Source organism: Sturnus vulgaris, chromosome 4, assembly GCF_052056855.1.
Source record: "Sturnus vulgaris isolate bStuVul1 chromosome 4, bStuVul1.hap1, whole genome shotgun sequence".
Classification (NCBI taxonomy): domain Eukaryota; kingdom Metazoa; phylum Chordata; class Aves; order Passeriformes; family Sturnidae; genus Sturnus; species Sturnus vulgaris.
This window is the reverse complement of record NC_142246.1, coordinates 70,541,771-70,562,868: the sequence shown is the minus strand read 5'-3', so window position 1 is coordinate 70,562,868 and position 21,098 is coordinate 70,541,771. Positions and strand designations below refer to the sequence as shown.

At 41.6% G+C, this 21,098-nt stretch overlaps 1 protein-coding gene across 7 annotated transcripts in view; it reads right to left on the bottom strand.

The window, feature by feature from the left end:
* The window catches only part of QRFPR (pyroglutamylated RFamide peptide receptor), a 66,619-nt gene that overhangs the window by 10,087 nt on the left and 35,434 nt on the right, over window positions 1-21,098 (bottom strand). For 4 of the 7 annotated variants that reach the window (XM_088164211.1, XM_088164210.1, XM_088164208.1 and 1 more), the window contains 2 exons: window positions 6,318-6,387; window positions 5,355-5,531 (listed from right to left, as the gene is read on the bottom strand). The exons of 1 other annotated variant lie outside the window; for it this stretch is intronic. In XM_088164211.1, coding sequence (XP_088020337.1) covers window positions 5,355-5,531; window positions 6,318-6,387 — 247 coding nt within the window. Of the gene's footprint in view, window positions 1-3,204; window positions 3,803-5,354; window positions 5,532-6,317; window positions 6,388-21,098 lie in introns of those variants that run through there. 2 more of the 7 variants (XM_088164213.1, XM_014886624.2) reach the window with 2 other exon arrangements.

Here is a 21,098-nt window from a genome sequence, read left to right as displayed (position 1 = left end):
TGTGTGCTCTCACACACGGCAGCTCTAAGGTACACACTGCTCGACACAAGACATTTGCTGAGTAACAAATAATTGTTAAAGACTCAGCTGGGTAGAAGGTGCCAGTTTTTCTCCAAGCCTTTAGACAAGAGCAAACTGTCACATCAAGAGGCACCAGACCTGACAGAAACACGGAAGACCCACCCCTCTCTTGAGTGGCAGCTGGAGGCCACAAGAGAGACACGAGGGCACCGCAGGATTCAGGAGTGTCTCAGGTGACTCACTGCCCTCCAAGTGACAGGCAAAGTCACCCTCTGACACCCGTCTTGAGAATACACATTCCAGCTGATAAGATGCAAAACGCACAACAATGTAGCACGGTGCTGGCTGTTATTGTAAGCTCAAATCGTGCCCTTATCTTTCGCCAGGACTGTTACATTACACAACATTAAATTAATCTCCCCATCGCCCCAGGCAGCTCTGTAAAGACAACGCTCAGCTAACTAAGCAATGTCAGGAAACAAAGCAACTGTTGTAATATCTGACCCAGAGACAAAAGCCCACATTTACCTTTAATAGTGCTGTTATCAGTATGACAGCACCACTACTGCTGCCTCCCACCTACGACTACACGACAGCAAGTCCTCAGCTGCTTCAGCTTGCACCAGGACACACCATATTGCTGTATGCATCCATTTACTCCCACCTCAGCTCCCATTTCATCCTTCTTATCAATAAATACCATCCCAGGGATCATTTACAACAAAGCCACAGTCTTCATTTTCTTCTGCATTACAGAGATGAGCATGCTGGATTTTCATTCAAAGCTCCCTTAGAAATGACAGCCACTTCAGATGCAAAGTTTAAATTTGGAAATTAAATCATGTATTGCCACTATTACACTCACACAGCTACACAGATTCTTAAAGAGATCAGAGAATCAAAAGCAGGACCAATTCAAATATATTTTTAGTTAATATGGTGCTGCTTCCAGCTGCTACCCATAGAGAGTTAGAGGGTCTGTGTTAATGCTGCTTCATCATCAAAGTGAGGCACACAGATTTTGAACTGCAGGTGAAGTTAAGAGTGTGTAAGTGAAAATACTGTGGAAAAAGTCACTGCTTCAGCTACTCTGAAACCATGGCTGTTCTTTTGTTTGCATTAGAGTGTTTGCAGTTCTCTCCTCCCCTCTCCCATTCTTCTGTGGGTTTCTGAAAGGGAAGAAACACAAACACATATACAAGCATGGAAATAAAGAACCAGTTCTAAATTAAAGACAAATACAAAACATACACATCTCAGCTCACACCACCTAGTATAGATGCTTGTTTTAGTGGTGCAAATAAATCAAGATATAAAGTGACTAAAGGCTCAGAATCCCCAATAAATTTCTAGCATCAGGTGTCTCAGGATGCACCACTCTGTCCACCAAAGATATATTGCAGGTCAAATCATCTTTTTATAACAGAGTTGGATCTTGCACTACTCGGTGATGTTGCATTACAGTGGATGAGATTAAGATTTTTTCAGACTCCAAAATGAAAGGCAAAAGGCATATTAAATCACTTAAGCTAGAAAAGAAAAGACTCCTCCAGGACTGGCAGGCTCTGATTTACACTACAATTGTAATCACCACTCATGCTTCACCGTGTAAGCATCAGGAATCAGACACCCTTGGGATACCATCAGCTCACCTATTTGTTTTCCTCAATTTTACTTCACACCCCCCATCTCCCAGAGTAAAGAGTTAAACACCCATCAGATTATATCACTTATTATGTCCTCCCAACACTGTGTCAGTTGAAGCTAATGATTCTACCAGATAAAAAGACCTAAGGATTCTCTTGTACTAAAAATGCTCCAGCAGGGCAAAGAGGGCAGGCAAAAAAATACAGTAATCCCCAGAGAACAGGGTACTTCAGCTACCTAAATACTGAATATCTGAATAAATTTGTTTTAACTGTGCTAGACCTTTTAGATTCTAGATTTTTGTTTGGCACTCTCAGAAACAGAGGGTAAATAAAGACATACATATTTTCCCCATACTGTTCCACATGCCCATGGCCCATCTCCTGTAATTCACCCCACACAGAGGCTTCAGTTCATTCTGATCAGATGTTTGGGCAGATCTGAACCTTCCTTAGGAGAGAGAAAAATCACAAAGGTTATCTTCCCCCAAACAGCTCCTAAGAAAATAGCACAGTTGTCCTTACTATCAGTAGTCCCAGGAGCTTTGATTCACCACTTCTCACAGAAGTTTCTATAATAAAGCCCATTTCTCACATGTGCTCCAAAGTCTCCTCCAACCTGTCCATTCCCACCCAGCATTCTCGTCTGGGAAGTTCTGGAATTAAATCTCCATGTTCTGACAAATAACCTTCACTGTCTCCAAATAACAGAAACACAGTAAGCCTTGGAAACTGAAACATAAATGTGTCACTTGATCAACATCTTTCCTGATCATTCTGAAATAGTCAAAAAAATATTTCAATTTGTGGTCATACAAGATGTTGTCTGTTACTTGCTGCAAAATCACCTGTTTTATTTTTCCACTTAGAATTGTCAAACACTGTTTTAAGAAGAAAAAAATAAAGAAGATAAATACCATATACAGTTCTACTGCATCTTTCTCTGCTTGCTCTTTACTACTTTGGAACTGGGATGCATAGCAAAGGTAAAAAAAAATGCTTCTTTCTAGGCATCAAGGAAGCTTTGCCAAAAGGCTTTTCACATCAACAGGAATACAACATAACTCTCAATAAAAAAAAGAATTATAGAAATGTTAAAAGGATGCATTATTTCAGCATAAATCCTACATGTTGTCTCAGTTACCTCTTCCTCCAAGGACATTCTTTTTCCTCACAGAAGGTTAAGGGGGTCTATCTACGAGCTGATAGCTGTCAGAGGAACTTAAGCTGTATAAAGACTGATATCTCACTTGCCAGACAGATTTCATTACTTAGCGGGGAAAAAAAAAAAAAAAAAAAAAAAAAAAAGAGAAAGTAGTACTGCAAGGCTTCCTGGCCAGCTCCACACAAAGAACCGCTTCGCACACGCACACCGCAACTTTTAAGGAATACAAGCAGGAAAGCGCACTGGGTTATTTGAACACAACCTGAGGGAGGGATGGACAGGGCATCCCTCACGGAGGGCACCGAGGCTCCCCCAGAGACGGCGCTGTCCCTCCCCGTCCTCCCCGCAGCCCGGCCCGGCACCGGCACCCACCGCCGAGCCAGTTGGAGGAGATGTTCTGCAGCATGGTGAAGGGCACGCAGAAGAAGGCGATGAAGAGGTCGCTGAGCGCCAGGGAGCAGATGAAGATGTTGGTGACGGTCCTCATGGCTTTGCTGCGGGTCACCACGTAGAGCACCAGGCAGTTACCGAAGAGCGCCAGGGCGAAGATGAGAACGCAGATGAGGACGAAGGCGACCTTAGTGCGCCCCGGCAACTCCGGGATGTACACCAGCGGCTGCAGCCCGTAGAGAGCAATGAACTGCTCCCGCGTCACGTTGTTGTCCCGCAGGAGCTGCGCGAACTGCTCCGGGGTGATGTTCAGGGACCGCATGGCGCTCGCTCGGGGACTGACACCCCCCTTCAGCCACCTCAGCGCCGCCGCCCGCGCCCCGCCATGGCAGGACCACTGCCCCTCCGGCGCTCGGCCCGGCCGGACCGCGCGGTGCGGCGGCGGAGAAGGGAGAGCACAGGGCTGGGAGCAGCCCACGGGGCGGCGGCGGAGAAGGGAGAGCACAGGGCTGGGAGCAGCCCGCGGGGCGGCGGCGGAGAAGGGAGAGCACAGGGCTGGGAGCAGCCCGCGGGCGGCGGCGGAGAAGGGAGAGCACAAACTTGGAGCGGCGACGCCGCCCGCGGCCGCGGCGGGCGGGGGGGGGCGGCAGCCAATGAGCGCCGGGCGCGCGCCCGCCCCGGCCCCGGCGCTGTGGAGCGGGACGGGCGCGAGGTGGCCGCTGTGGGGGGGGAGCGCGCGGGGACCCCCTCAGATCGTAGCCCCTCAGAGCGCTGGGAGCCCCCTCAGAGCGCCGCTGCTCCCTCAGCCCCTCACATCTCTGGGAGCCCCCTCACAGCGCCGCTGCTCTCTCACAGAGCCCCTCACAACGCTGGGAACCCCTCAAAGCGCCGCTGCTCTCTCACAACCCCTCACACCTCTGGGAGCCCCCTCAGAGCGCCGCTGCTCTCTCACAGCCCCTCAGAGGGCTGGGAACCCCTCAAAGCGCCGCTGCTCTCCCAGCCCCTCACAGGGCTGGGAGCCCCCTTAGAGCGCCGCTGCTCTCTCACGGCCCCTCACAGCTCTGGGAGTCCCTCAGAGCTGCTCCTCAAAGCGCCGGGACTTCTTGACAATTGTCCCTCACAGCGCTGGGAACCCCTCACCGATGTCTCCCCAGCCCAGGCTCGAAATGCCCAAGGTAGGTGCTGAAACTCCCGAACCAACCTATCCTCACGTTGGGATCAGGCTGGGAGGGAAAGGAAGGATGATGCTGTGAAGAACATGGTGTGAGGGGAGGCTCATGCCACCCACGGCAGGTCAGGCTGCTGCTGGCTCATGCCCAGCCCAAACGATTTTAGCACAGGGATTTTATCTGCCCCTTTGTGCCAACACCACTGCAGGCCCTCCCCAAAGCTCAAAGAGAAAAGCAGTTTTCAAAACTTCACCGAGAGGACAGGAGGCTCCTGAAGACCCCTTTCCCAGCAGTACAAGCACTCCTGCCGGAGGAGATGAGACCAAATTCCATCCCACACAACCTGGTAAGGCTACTCAGGTAAGGTCATGGAGGCCGCCAAGGTGCACTCAGCTAACTGGCTGCAAAAAAATGCTTCTACAGTTTAAACATGGATAATAATGACAGTTAAGGTCTAACAGAGGGACCGAGTTGAAAATATGCATTTATTTCTCTTCCAGCCTAATTTAAATTTCCCAGCACGGCTTTCTTACTAACACAGGTAATATCCCCTTTGTACAATATTACGTTGAATAGCAATGACTTGCTTTAATCAGTCACATAAGAAATCACCAAAAACTATACAAAAACAATATGGAAGCTGTTCCTGGCAACAATTCCCACCCCCACAGAGATCGATGTTTCATAGGGAAACCACATCACCAGGGAGAATGCTGCAAAATTGTACATAACTTTACCTGTACAAGGGAACTCTAGAAAAGAATGAAGAAAAGTCTAGCAAAAGCTGTCTTTTTATAGAGTTTCTTGCTTGCCAAGGAAAATTGGAAGAGAGCTCACCACCAATTCATTTTCAGCAAAATAAATACGCTCAACGAGACCAAAGATATTTTGTGTCATTTTTGGAAAAAAAAAAAATCTGTTAAGCAGAAATCAATGGAGAGAAATTCCAATGCCTGCACTAACCTGTGCTGCTCCAGTCCTCCAAGTGCTGACAACCTTCTCTTAAGGGGTGTAGGTCCATGGCAAAGACTGTCTTTATTATCCCATGGTGAGAGGAGACGGCACATGTCTTTGGTGCAGTTTCCCACCTGAGAACAATATCATCAGGCTCCCTCTTTAACAGGCTTCCTAAGGCTTGTTCTGGAAGGCAAATGCTCATTAGACTCACTTAGATACTGACAGCCCCTTTTGCATTCCCTTAGGCCTGCCTTGTTGGCTAGAAAAGCTTGGTCTTTTATTCCTATAATGATCCTGCTGAGCTTATGCTCAGTATCACACAGACAGACTTCTTGGGAGATCAATTTTCCCAGCACCTTCCCTTGAACTATCCATTAAGTACACCAGGTACAGCCTGAAGCCACATTCGTGTCCTCTGTTCACACATCCTTTCCTGTTCCTCTTTTTCCTCTTCCCCTCCACTTGGTGCTGGTAACAGAAACTTTATTTAGGAGCTCTTCTATTAACAAACAAGCCAGACGTGTTTTCAGCAGATTTCATTCCTATTATTGATAAAGGGCCAAACCTGGAGGCCAGTCTGTCATCGTGGACTGCTGTGTTTTGTTGTTCATTGAAAAAAGCATCCAAGTGTATCAGGAACAAATAAATGGGAATAAGCTCTCACCTAAATACTGCAGATATAGTCTGGGTTTATGGTTAGCATGGACATTTGTTTTTTCATATATCCTTATTTTATTATTATGATTGCTCATTACAAGTAATCAAACAGCATTAAAAATGAACAACATCAACAATGGTTATATGGTACTGCAATAACAATGGTTATTCCACAGAATATAAACAAATCTTGAAGCTGTAGGCAATGGAAGGGTGCCATTGCATCTAGTGCAGATTTAGCTGGGCTTTTTGCATACAAAGAGAGGCACAATGCAGATCATTTTACAGATAATTTTTCTTGTCAATACTTACCTACGTGCAGAAGATAAATGTAGGATTTACAGAAACTATAATTTTCTTTGAGCATTATCCATCCTCTCAGCTGAAACAATAAGAGCAGAGACATCATACAGGTTGTAGGGCAAATCACTAGTAACTGTATTTCCCAGCTCCTTGACTGGGATGAAATTGTATTTGGAGTTAAAAGGGTTGAGTTACAACAGGTGACCTCATCTCAAACCTGTTGAAATTACTGAAATGACTTCTCTGCTTCCCTGGGCTACAAATAATTGGCAGGTAATGAAAAATGTTTACTCTTCAGAGAACTCGTGTTCTGCCATATCCTGCACCCCACTGCTCCAGCTCCTGCTGCTTCCTGCAGCCACAAAGAGCCACGTGAGGCTGCCCTGACTCCCCACAGAGTGAAATCATGCAAACGTGTTTTAACCACAACTGGAAAAACTTTTTATCTTAACCAAAAAAGGTATAAAACGGCTTTGTGAAAAAAAAGGGGTTTTTCTGTAATTGGCATTCTGAATTCAACGATATGAGCAACTTCTCTGCAGCCTTGCTCACCAAAATATGTACAAACATACATGCCTTGCTTTGTCCTGCATGACTGCTTTCAGATTTTAAGGATGATTTTTCCCGGTTATTATCAGCAACCTCCAAATTCACTTCTGGTACCATCCAAGTCTATGGAGTTCTGATATTTGCATCGACAGGACATGGGTCATGCCCTTACATCATCTTGGCAATAACAAATTCATCTCTGGCCTAAATTTTTAGTAGCTTTTACATAATAAATTACAAGGCATTGTTCTATTCTGTTGAGAATTATTTATTAAACTGATGCATTTACAAATATAAAACAGGGTTTGAAAAAGCCCAAAATCTTATAGTAAATAATTGATTATATGGAAATAATGCATTTCTCAATATTCTTAACTGAAAAAAATAAGCCTCCTACTAATTCTACTAATTAAGTGGCTAGATATATTTTATTTCTCTGTCTAGAATCCCAGTGGAAAAAAAATTGCAACTTGAACAGAGATCAAATCTTGGGTAATTCTCCTTTGGCTTCAGAAGGATTGTGTATTCTTTGGTCACAAACTGACAGGTTGATAAGCACAGCAAGCTGTGAAATGTGTGTCCTACCACATTGCACTCTTGTCAAAAACCACTCATGGCTTTGTGCCACCTTATGCTATTTTGCTTTTTTGCCTACGTGGTTTATCTGCATGATACTTCCTTCTCATTCAAAAGAGACTGGATTTTTTGCAGACTGGGAAATCCTGTCAGTCAGTGAGTAACCTTTTCTCCTACAGAGAGGAAAGAAGCTGTACTTGCACTCTGTAACCCTTCTAACAGCACACAGAGATCCATGTCTGGCAGCTGTGAAAAAAGGGGTGACAACAAAAACCGATGTGCCTTCATAGTTTTGCTAAATTTTGACAACCGAGCATCAAGTTTGTATAAACTGTGAACAGGAGACATTTGGAACACTGACAAAGCACATACTTACTGTATAATCCTAAACCAGAAATTTTAAAACACATTTTTTCCCCTTCCAAATCTCTACTCATACTGTCTAGTTCAGGCAAAAGAGATGGCAAAACCAACAAAGAATCCCTTTCCTCCTCCTCTTTCTTTCCTTTGACAACTCAAAACACTTTGGAAGAGACAATTCAGATCCACGTTACCAACTTTGAAACTAATGCAACTAATGATTAGTAAACCTTCCTGGCCTTGGATCCTTTGGTAGATACATTGGGCATGAACTCCCCTCTAATCCAGATCAGTACCACAGGTTTTAGGATGATTCTTTAAAGCAATGGAACAGCTTACCATCATCATTCAGTAATTTTAGACTAAGTCTGTAGAAATAGAGTGGCTCTTAAAATTGTCAAGGCAGCCTCTGAAACATAAATTTAGATAAAGCATTGCTGTTGTTGAGAATATATGTTTGGAGAAAGCACTGAGGCCAAAACTTCAACTTTAGATTTACATGCTTTTATACACTTGGCTAAACTGTAAATTATCTTGGAAAACAGAAAACTCGACACTAATTGGACTAGATTCTTACTTGGTATCTAAGGATACAGCTCAAAGATGGTCTTATCAGTGTATACTTAATTTTGCCTATTGTCTCATCTTCGTGCATGCTTTACTTTCCATCATTTGTGGAGACAGGCAGCTTCCACAAAATAATATTTATGAAGAGAAGCATCAATCCCTAAAGCAGAGTAGCACACAGTTGCAAAATATGTTGGAGTGGCTGAACAGAAAATAAATTTTGTTAACTTAGCTTTTGTTAACATTGGTTTAAGTGCTAATGTTTTTTCTCCCACTGTGGGGCTGTGCTGATAAATATTCCTGACTGCTAATCTTTATTCTTGTGAAGCCTCGTGCATCTGCACCTCTGGATTTAGGGATCCTCACTGAGCTTTATTACCCAGCCCCTTCCATCAGTGATATTAATGCACAGAGCGTGCATGGCATGGTGGAGGACACAAACCTCACAGCCCCACAGAGCCTGCTGGTCGTACTTGATACAGCAATTAAATGACCAAGAACTGCATGCACGAACTGGTCTTTGTTTAACCTCACCAGGCTGCAGGTACTCCAATAATTGCCCGTGGGACCCTGCCCCTGTGACACCAGTGAAGAATTAACACAGAGACTACCTTGATGTCTCAGAGAAAAAGCAGCCACCCAGCCCACTGCAGGCTCTTACTCACCCAAGCCAAGACTTTGTTGCACAGGCTGTTCTGACATTATTTGATTTACAGTTTCTATCCCAAACTGTACAGCTGGCACAGCATTGGTCCATTGAGCAAGAGGCTTTTATAATCACCTTGAGAAATTGTTCCCTTCCCTCCAAAGAAGCACATTTCTCATAGTTCCTGGTGCATGTGACACTTACCTCCACTTATTCTTACCCCACCTTCTGACAACCTTCCCTTGGGCTCCTTCCTTGGGTTTTCTTCCTACTGCAAATGAATACTTTTTTTAACAAAGTCTGTGCTGGACTAGGACTTATTCTTTCAGACACTTTGACTCTTCCTGCCAGTATTTAGTGAACTTGTAGAATCAAAAATAAGCTGCAGCAAGCACAATACCCAAAGGAAATAATTTAATATACTTGCTTTTTTAATTTCCTTCCTTTTCTCCCCTGTTTCCGTTCCTCATGCAAATGAAATAAAAAAGTTATCAAAAATTCCACGACTTAAAAAATAAAATTATGTTATATAAAATATTTAACTTGTGAAGTTTTGGGGTTCTTTTGAAGAGTGAGTTTAATTTTTAAAAATTAGCTAGTGATGATGTGCAAGTACCAAAACGCTAAGCCATATATTGATTGGGTTTTTAAGTTCCTTCCTGGTGCTGAGCAGCAGTTCATCCATCCTCAATTCATGAATTTTTTCCATTTCCATAGACAATTCCAATTGGTATTCTCTTTTATTCACATACACAGAAAACCAGCTGTTTTTTGCCACCACTTATCAACAGTTTGCCTAGATATTAAATTAAATTTCCATATCTTGTGATTTAATACCAAGTCTAAACCCTGGCCCAGTCCCATTTGTTAGGGATAGTCACAAGTCCCAGAACAAGCAGTGTTCTGCCTGGCCAGCCAAAAATCTATTTCTGTAGTTCTCAGAGCATCAGGAGACAATGGCAACAGCATCAGGATGCAAATATCTTCACTCCTTGCAGCCCTCACGTAATTTTCTTTTCTTTCAATGATTTCCAGAAGACTTGTACCCAAAAATCGGTTCTAAACCTCCTATAAATCTCATTTGCACTTACAGAGAAAAGTTTGCAAGTGCAACTCTTTTCTTTCATCCAGAATCTTTCAGCTCCAAAGATATTGGGAAGTCTGAGAACCCCTTGCTTGTTCTGCCACCTTAAGTAACTGTTTTTGTAGTAATTTTTAAGACTTCGGTTGACTGTCACACAAAGCCTTACCTAATTGTAAAAGGCCAATTGCCTGGCACAGCTTTTAACTGTTAGCATTCTATTTATCTTGCACCAGAATTAATTCCCCATCTAAGAGCAGACACAGTCATTTCCACATTTTCATTCAAGAAATAAAATATAACAGTAACTTCATTTTCTGCTAGTCCAATTCTCATTTTCTTCCTTTCGACTGATGCTAGTACCCAGCTTTGCCATTTACAAAATATGGTGTTAAATGTCTGTTACTGCAGTGACCTGAATCTTTTGCTTCTCAAGTAAAGACCTACTTATCACAAAAAACCTGATTCATTTGTAGATGTCAACTCAAAATTGAGGGAAGTCTTTGGATCTAAGCCTCCACAGGAACATGCAGAACATGGTGTTAAAAAGATTGAAAAAGGAAGGTGCTCCATTTTGGAAAAAAAAGCACTTATGAGAATTGTTATTAGCATTTAAAATTTAAGTCGTGGCCTGGTGTATTATTATTAAAATACTGTGATATGAAGATTATCATACTGTCATGCTCTCAGTAATTTGAGTGTTTCTATTTATAATCATTAATTTTTCATGTTATCAAGTAGAGATTCAAGCTGTTTTCACCTGTGATGACTGTGTGACAGAATTTCAGTCTCTCATTTTCACATATCAAATACACCTCGGAGAAGGTTCTATTCTAAAGAATATAATGCTGCAGTTCTATATGTCATGTATTCGGTGAATATAAATGAAAGAGGAAATCCCTGAGAGAAAATGTACTTTAAAAGCTAAAATGAGCTCATTAAACTTCTGTAAGCAAGACACCAGAATCCTACCTTCTGAATAAGTGAAGACACTGATTGACCAATAATCTCCTGAAAAGCTCACCAAAAATGGCTTGCAGCAGAGTTCAGGACAGTTCCCTGCTGGCAATTTCATGGCAACAACAAATATTTTGCTTTAGGATAGTGGATTTTGTGCTTTATAGCTGCTGCATCTCCAAGAATGGCTTTTGCTTTCTGAGAAGATACTGGTAAGCAGTTAATGCATGTTCTGACATTTGACAAGCTTTAAAGGCTGCATGTGCCACACCCTGGAGCAAAGCAATTGACTGACTCCCTTGGTATCCTCGTCTTAAATAAACACTTAAAAATCACAATTCCCGTTGGACCAAATGCCAGCAGTAGCAGGTAAAAAGAAGGTGACATATTCACTTTCATGTAACGCTTTTTAGTTTAGTACTTGCAACCCTTTAAAAATCCTTTTACAAATTACAATGGATTTATCAAGGAAAAATAACCACTTCAAATGCAAGAGAGTGTTGCTGAGAAATTACCTGGGGAAAAAGCTGATGAATAGCATAAGAAACCGTGGAAATACAGACTGCAATAGAAATAACTAGGGAAGATCAACATTAAAGTATGAGCAAAATTTGGTAGTATTGTTTGGCCTCATAATTCCCTTCCACAAAAGGGCTTTCAGAGTAGAGTGAAATGAAGGTGGCCCACAGGGAGATAAAATATTTCTTTTCCTTTTTGATGAAATCAGAATTAGGCTCTCAGACTTGTTTTCACATAAGAGTCTTCCTACTGTGATTAATCTGCACTTTCTCCAGGAAGGTAATTAAAACAATCCCACTTCTACAAAAGACGTTCAAAAACCATCTGATGGCTTAACAAGTACTAGTCCCACTGAAAGGCACCACCACTTAGGAGACTCTCAGGAAATGCTACTCCTACCCTTTATGATCTGGGAATTTGCTGCTTTGCCATGACTTGAGCAGCAGCTGAATTTCTCCCTCTGAACTCCAGAGGGTTTTATTACATCCAAGAACATTCTACCCCCCGCATGTTTGGTCTGATTTGCAGCACTTTCCTAATTAAAAGATAATCACAATATTTCAGAAAGGATTAAGACAAAAATCAGTTCATGAAATACCCCGTGCACCACTCTACTTCAAACAATCCACGTGGTATTGAAGGATGAAGCCCAGGCCCAGCACCGTGGGGCTCGTGTGAGGGCTAATGAGGCTCTTGGCCTGTAGGCCGGGTATCATCTAGGCATTCTTTAATACTGTTGTGACTGGTGACCTTGCTATTGCACAATGGTTTAGTTAGACGTGATTCATTTCATATAACCCTTATTATTCTAAATTAGATCAGCTTGCTGTGAATGAGCAATTTCTTTCTTTCAATTAGAATATTAAATCATTCTTCTTCCTTTCTAATGTTTTGCATAACGTCAGCTAGACAGGGTGCTATCATGTGCTACACAGCGAGAGGTTTGTGCTAGCACATTTCTGCTGTTTGTATTGCTGTTACCACATGCTGTCCTCAAAAATAAAATTTAAAGAAGGGGATCTATGTGCTAAAACACAGATTTCAAAGTACAGGCAGATTCCAAGATGTAACTAGAAATAAATTATTTTAGGACATTTAACTGGAAGCATATTAAAAACGTCAGGATCAACAGCCTACAGAAGCAATTGACTTTTGTGCTTTGAAGGGTTTGGGGTTTGTTTGTTTGAAGGGTTTGTTTTCCACTTGGCTAAAAATGATGGTGATGACTTGGGGGACAGGTTAGATAATTTATTTTCAGTTAGCACATATCCATGAATCAAGTATCACACAAGGCCACATAAGGTTAACAGTAGGAAGAGGTACAATTTGTCACAGTCACCTCAGATTAACGAGGTAGTCACTGGGCTGGCAAAAACATTGGCAAGTGGAAGACCCAGGGGAAAGAACAGGAGTGGGAAGAGATGGGATCTCACTCTCACAGTTCCCTGTGCACAAAATAAGAGTTTATCTCCCCCTTCAAGCACCACTGCAGCACTGGACTACACATGGCTTTAGAATAACAGGTTAAAAGTGAATCTGGTTTTAAAAGAATTAAAAATATTCAAGTATTGAATAAGCAAATGTCACAATCAACTAGAAAAAGACATGTAGGATTTTCATTGTCCATGACATAATTTCAGTCTAAGGCTGAAACAACAAAAAGCTCTCCTAGGTGGATCCAATCTCCAAGGACCAGAATTTTGGACAATTTTATGCACTGAGATGATATTAAACAACAGGAAGCTTTTTTAGGTATCTAAACTGTCCATAAAAGAAGAGTTATTTTCATAGGTAGCAACTCCTTCAGAGTGTTCCAAAGATGGGAAAAAAGTCAAGGAAGTAAGAAAAAGCTTTAAGGATTAAATTGTGTAAAAAATCTTGAGAATTTTAAATTAACTGAAGTGCAATGGAACAATCTGATCTTTAAGCAGTGTCAGTATCAATAAGCATTTTTCATTTCACAGAAATGTATTCAAGGCCACTGTGGTCTTTGTTTTGTATGAATGTGAGTGGTTTACAAAGTCAACACCAGGAAATCTGAGGAGTTTTCTCCTGAATGTAACAGAGACAAGAAAATAGAGCCATGAATCAAATCTTTGCCATTTAATATTTCATAGCTGTTGTTATATTGTACACAGCTCACCATGAACTTCTAGATAATTTTACATGGAAAAAAGAGTTCAGAAAATTTTCAGCCTATTAAAGAATCAATGACAGAGAACTCCATGTTTTTTCAAGGAATGTTTTGACCATGGCTCCATGAATGGTTCCAGTCATTTACTGCATAAACAAATTATTTAGTTGAAATAGGCAAAGACATTTGGCAAAAAAATCCTGTAAATCAGAAAGTCTTATGCCAGCACACAAGTTAGAGGTTTTCCAAATCCTCAAAAGTTAAACCACTTGTGTATTAAGAACCTAATCCATGTTTCCCTAGTAGACCAAGGAGTTTTCCAGAACAACTGATTTGTTTGGACAAATAAGCCTTGGACAAGCTTTTGTGTTTGAGGGGTAAGTGCATCAGATGAGGTAAGTGCATAACTCCTCCTCAAGAAATTCCTAGAAACGTTTTCCTAAGCTGTGAGCTTTCCCATTTCTCTCCTATCCGGAACAAACTCCTGGCTGCAGTCCCAGGTGTAACATCAGTGAACAAGGACCAGTTTTAACAAGGAACTCTTCCTTACGTTAGAAAGGACAGGATAATGACAACAGTTAATGGCCAGTGCTCATGATGCCTCTGGAATGCAACCTGGCAGCCGCAGACTCTGTCATCTACTGACATTCAAATGCTTGACAAATGCTGTTAAGGGGGATGCTGAGGTTTGAAACAGATGATTTCCTAAAGGTTATTCCACAAACAAAACCTGGCTTGGCACTTGGGCATTAGACCAATACTTTTTCCACTAGACTCCAACTCCCCCACTATGAGAAATTCATTGCATAGGTTTGCTCTTCTTTCCATCAGCCCTTGCCTAAGATAAAGTGTGTGCCACTGGACAGTGTCCACCTTGGCATGGAAGAACAGGGATCTCATCTAAAGAACTCCTCCTTTTCCTAACACCATGCCCATATCCCATCATGGCAAGCTCGGAAACTCATCTGGGACAAACATGTGTGCAATCATTTTAGTTTAAGAGTCAGGAAAAGTTGAATCTTTCGACAAAACCTTACCAATGCATCAGCCTATGCAATACCAAGATGTTGAATGTGAAATACAGTTCTGATCACTCTCAGTTTAAAGACAATCGAGCCAAGATGGAAAAGGTGTGGAGAAGGATAGTTAATGGGACCAAATTTTCCCATGTCCAAAACTCTTCAGCTTGGAAATGCAAAAGCGAGAGAGAATAAGATTCTAAGAACAACACTGAGTGACAGAAGCTGGTGAAGTGAACATGGCTGTTTCTAAATACAAACAAAAAAAAAAATCCCAAACCTAAATTAATTTTCCTGGTTATGTTTTCTCTTTTCAAGCTGACTACAGCATAAAATATTAAACCCACAATTCTGGGAAGCCAAATAGTGGTTAGTTTTCCAGCTCATTCTTAAGTCCATTATGTTGAAATATTAAATGCCACGAAAGAAAAAAAAAAATTCTTTGACCCAGACCAAAAACTAGAGATGGTCGTTAATAAACATCACACCTTGTCATTCTCAGCTCCAGCAAGAAGCCAAATCTCTATGGTTCAGGGTTTTTTGTTCATTGCTAACTTCAGGTTCTAGGCTGACAACACTTGACAAGCTTTGGAAATTGCCCTACCTCGACGAAGGAAAAGTAAAAATCATCCCAAGCCTACGCGAGTCATGCAATGTAAAAAAGAAAAGCTTTTAAGGCACAGCTAAGTCCAGCTGTGAAGTGTCCCTTCTGTGTCACTACCCAGAGCCCACCTGACATCAGCTGCTGCTTGAGTCTGAGCCCTGGCAGGAGAAATGGAGCAAGAGCCGTGACATGGGTGACGGCTGAGCTGGGGACATTGCTGTGAAATGGAAAAGCACAGCAGGAAGACACAGTAACCAGATGAAATGAGGCTGAAGCAAGACAGAAGGAAGAGCAGGACGACTGCAGGAATCTTCTCCCTGGTGCAGGCTCCAGCTGACTTCCTGTCTGGAAACCCAAGTCCTGTGCCCAAGGATCCGTTTATGAGTTACATTCACAAATGACAGGAACCTGCTTGACCTTGTGCTGGTAGGACACAGATGAAGAAACATGGGATAGAGGAGAGAGGGAGCAGGAAGTGCTTACTGGACATGGAAATGGCATTTTCATTTACTACTGATTTTAAATGACAGCTGAACTTTATCCATGTTCAGGAAAAAAGTATTATTTTCTCATTTCTCTGTCTTCCACATCCTCAAGTTTATGACGGTCAAGCTATTTCAGTGCACAAAAGAATTTTCAAGTTACTTCTTTCAAATAAAAAGCCTGTAGTCCAGCTTTTGCCTAAATACATTTTCTAGCTAAAATAACATTTGAAAAAATACAATTTTTTAAACACAACCTAGAATTTTTAGAATTGCTAATTAAGCACCAACATTGTACAGAATAAAATCCACTGGATGAGGAAAATCACTGACTGATGAATTGGTAATGGAGTTTTTTGATAGCTGTCCAAGTGAACTGTTATGAATTGGTCCTATAGACTTGGCTTCCCTGCAAATCAGCCTATCACAAAAGTTATCATTCAGTGCAGCTCAGCTGCTCTTTCCCAACCAATTAAGTATGAATGCTAAAGGAAAGGAAATTTGGGTATGAAAACATGATTGCTTCCTGTTGCTTTAAATCCGTCCTCATTATTTATTCATATCTTTTTTGCCTTTGCAGAAGAGCATCACTGAGGTCTTTTTCTTATCATTTCCATGTAAAAACAAAGAGTTTCTTTTCCAGAAGATGTTATTATGGATTTTTTTTTAATTCAGAGGCAAAATAAGTACCACGGCCATCAGACACTTGACATTTAATGCTTGATAAAATTAAGAGACCTTCAGAGAACCATCTGTCAGATATCAAGAGTTCATTTGAGAAGGGCCTGTCTTTTCTTAACTTTATAAAATTCTGCTAACTCCAGAGATTATCCTGCCTCATCACGTGAAGCTTCTACAGAAGAGCACTGCAGAAAACTGAATACATTTTTACTTGCCATCTCTCAAGATCTCACAGAGCCCTAGACTGGGACTCTTTTCCATTTTAATATGGTTCACTGCAAAGATTCTTATAGACACAAGCTGAAAGCCTGAAACACCACAGGCAACCAGATACCTAAGAAATGTTTCAGGAGAAAGTGGTTCCGTGTTTCACCTGCTCCTGAGCCACATTAGTTTTTCCCAGCTTCAAGTAGCTGCTCATCCTCTCAAGTGTTCTTAGTGTGCTTGGAAAGAGCTGTCAGCTTCTCAGACAGTTTTGCTGGCTATTTACTGGAAAAAATAACTCTGGAGGGAACCTCACATGTGTCATTTGTCAGTTCTGTTTTGCTCTTGTTTAAAGGCATGACTCATTGAGCTGAGGTATACAGCATAAATAAACAGCATGTCAGACAGCAAGTGCTACGTTAGCCTGCTATCTCTCTTTGCCCTCTGTTCCTGTCACTTAAATCCCCAAAGTTTTGCTTTCTTCTGACCACAGTGCAGCTCTCAACCCTCTGGGAATGAGAAAGCCCTAACCATTTTCCAGAACCACGGTCCTTTGGGCATCTGGCATAAATAAATAGCTGTTACTGTTATTCCATTGTCCTCAGACCTCTCACAGGTAGCCCACAGCAGCCAGGCTGATCCTTCCCTGTCACAGGGGCTGCCCCAAGCGATGGCTGGCACAGTGGCACCACAACAAAGGATACCTGAAATGTGAGTGAGCTCCTAAGAAACACTGTCAGGTAATCAGAACTGTAATACTGTGATTATAGACAAGGCAAACACCTCTGAACAAAGATTCCTTCGTGTTGGCACAGGCTGAGGACAGTAGTATCAGAAACCTGCTCTAGTTAGCTGGCATATGGGAATTACTTTATACTTTCTTTTTAGGTAGATCCACTGCACACATAACTTTTCCAAGTGTTGAATTTACTATATTCTTAAAAAAGTGTAATATTTTATGTTTAAAGCATTTTCAATGAATGTTTATTTTGGCTGAGCCTGACATTCAAAGTCACAGTAAGAGCCACTGGGTTCTTCTCTCTGTTGTGAAACGAGGTAATACACCTTTCAAAATAGGCTCATGTTGTATAGCTAGGTAAAGGAAATTTCTTCCCACCATTTATCTGCTAACCCTTGTTAAACTACTTAAATTGGGACATCAGGACTACAGTAAACATCTTTACCTTTTGAAAACAATCATGCAGTAAATAAAAAAGCCACCATTTACTAATGAAACTGAGTTCTGGGGCAATAAAATTTTCCTTATATTAAAAAAATGCATACTTATTAATTTTGACTCAAGTTTATGCATTACTTCGATTTTAAAAAAAATGGTAGTAGGACCAAATCAGGATTTTTTTGTGTGTGTGTGTTAACCTTCTATATAATGCCTGCCCCGGGAAAATAATTCTCCAGTTTCTTTTTAGCAAACCCATGTGACTGTGTGCCAAAATGGGATTTCATTTGGTCAACCTAGATTCCATAACTGGGTCTTTTCACTGATTTCTATGTGCCAAAAATTGGCAGCTGAAAGAATATGCTTTGTTTCAAGGAGCTGTGGTAGCAGCTTTCCCTGAAACTAGCCAAGTTATTTCAGTCATCATGTTTGTTATCTCAGAATAATGATTAGGGTCTGGTACCATTGCCACAGTACATAATTTGTACTTATGGCTGGTGTATTTTCAGTAAATAGTGTGACAGCTGCAGCTAACAGTAAATATTCTTCCCAAGACTGAAAACTTCAGCACATGCTCTTTCTCTTACAGTTCATTACTGATTTCTAATGCAAGACTGCATTCTCTCTTCAAGTTTTTACATATAGCTCTAGGTAACACAAAGCAATAAGACTAATTTTAACAGTATTTTCCAACCAGATCTGGAAATGTCACCCAATTTCTTTTATAGGTTTATGCTGAGTTTTCTAAATGAAACAAACAAAAAGCAGCACTTGGAATTCAGTTTTGAATGGAATTTGCAGTTAAACTCTAAGATACTCAAGTGGGTGTGCTCCAGGCACCCTGCTTTCAAGTGCCATGTAACTGTTGGCTTATCTTTCTGGACCTTTTCCAATAAAAACCACCAGGAACAGATGCATGCACAAGTTTCCAATGCTTCTCAAAACTCTAAGTTACCATCCTTTAATTGGGGGATTTAGAGAGACCAGGAGGCTTGACAGACACTCAAGTTTAAAAGCAACCAACAGCCTTTTCATTTCATGTCTCAGGAAGATTTGACAACAATTGCTGACATGCAATTCAAAGCAACTTAGTTTTCAAATTACAGATGCAATTCAGGAAGCAATTACTTTGTTGGCAAACCTGGCCTAACAAGCTCTGGTTTTGTCTCCCATGCCCTGCTACACTGTTGTCTTGTGGATTCATGGATTTCAACCCTACCAATGAGCCAGCAAGCCAAAGCACAGAGACATAAATTAGGATTTAAATATTACAGCAACATACCTTTGTGGCTGATGTCACTACCTTATGAAATTATGAAATCATTTTTTTCAAGGTTAGGACCAAGATCTTAAACTGGCTGTGGAAGTTGGCCAGGACATCCTGCAGGATTGTGGACACAGCAGTAGTATATTCTTGGAAAATGAGTTTTGAAAGAGTCAGGCAATTTTATTTGATTCCTGTGGACAATAGGCACCATTTTCCTAAAGACATCCAATAATATAACTGGAGGTGACCAGTATGTGGATGACCACTGCTAGGTCCAAACAAGGAGGACTTTTACAAAGCAGAAGGATCAGGCTTTTTCATAGCAATAAATTCAACAGGCATTCCAGGAATCTTTCAAATACAATCAGCAATGCTTCTGTCACACTGGAAAATGAGAAAAAAGGCCAAGAATTTTCACTTGCCAACTGCTTCTAACCTCAATATTTGTATATATGCAGATGCCATTTCTGCCAGGAAATCGGGAAAATCTGGTTTTGGTCATGAAACCTTTTTATGCCTATGATTACTTGCCTTCCAAACTTCAAATTATTACTTTTACTAAGAAAAGGCAGCTCGGAATAAATTATAGAGAAGATATCTACAGAGCATTCATTTCAAGAGACAATCACTCCCACTTTGCCACCAGCAGCAACTTAATGAAAGCAGCAGGTGTTTGGTAAAGCCTTACAGGCTTCACGTAGGCATGGCCCAGGAAATGTCACCAATCCCAAGAGTCACAGTAAGAGAAGGAATATTGCCTCAAGGATTTGACTTTCTCTAACTTTTCCAACTTTTGAAATCAGCTAACAAGAACGAATCGATAAGAGTGATTTCTGCAGGCATTCCTACGTCTGTGTTCAGCTGAAATTACCTCCCCAGCAAACAGCACTTGTGTGATTTCAATGGCAACTGGCTGGAACCACTTCAATTACTATCCTGTTCTTCACTGGAAGTTTTCCACAGTGCCCTCATGTTTTTACAGGTGTACCTATCTAAACCTGTTCCCCTTAAAACTGGTTATGTTTGGCAACAGAAAAGATACAAGACAAACACATTTAAATCTTGAATCCCTCAGCCCAGTGAAGGACAGCCCCTGGTTTTGGGCTGCTTAAATAACTCTGCCTCATTCTCTCTGAGAGCATCATCCTCCCACGCTGGCAACTGAAAAGTCTGCCTATAAAAACAAATATAAACACACACTGTCAAACAGACAGAAAAGAAAGTGGGAAGTAAGGTATCCTCAATGCTTTGGAGACAGGGAGAGGAATTAGCACCACCAAGAGAGATGAAGTCTGAGAACAAAGCAGGCAAAGAGAACAGTACCATGTTACCATTACCATCCATTTCTAAAGCATTAACTCCACACATTTTCGCTTGTCAACAAAATCAGTCATAGAGGAGCAAGAATTACCCACACAGCATTATGTTTGCATAACTGTAATCAAAGTTTCCCGTTTTCTCCTAGATTAACGAGCAAAACAAGTTTTGAACTATTAGGCTGGACTTAAGTAGTTTATCTTTCACACTTACCCCCGGAGAAACACCTCTCTTGCAAAGCACTAATACTTGCATTGACAAACAGGGTTTTTCCTAAACCTGATGTGTCACAGGATTTCATAAAGTCAGGCTCACTCCTCAGAAGTGTTTCTCTTGAATGGCTACAAAGCGATTCCCTTTCTGATCATCTCCTCCGTTAACTCTGCACAGTGGCAGGTTACAAAGCCCCCTTAAAGCTGTTGGTGACATCACAGTGATCTAACTCACCCAGAGGCTCTGGTGGTGCAGAAAGGTTGCTGAGCTCAGACACCAGTGAGTGAGAACTGTTCCCAGATGGAAATGTGACCATCCATACTTGTGACAACATTTATTTCTGATCCTGTCCATGAAGAGGGCACTGCTCCTGTTCTGATGCTCTGGGCCAGTGAACATGGGTTGAAGGACAGCAGAGTAAATACTGTTTGCTGTCA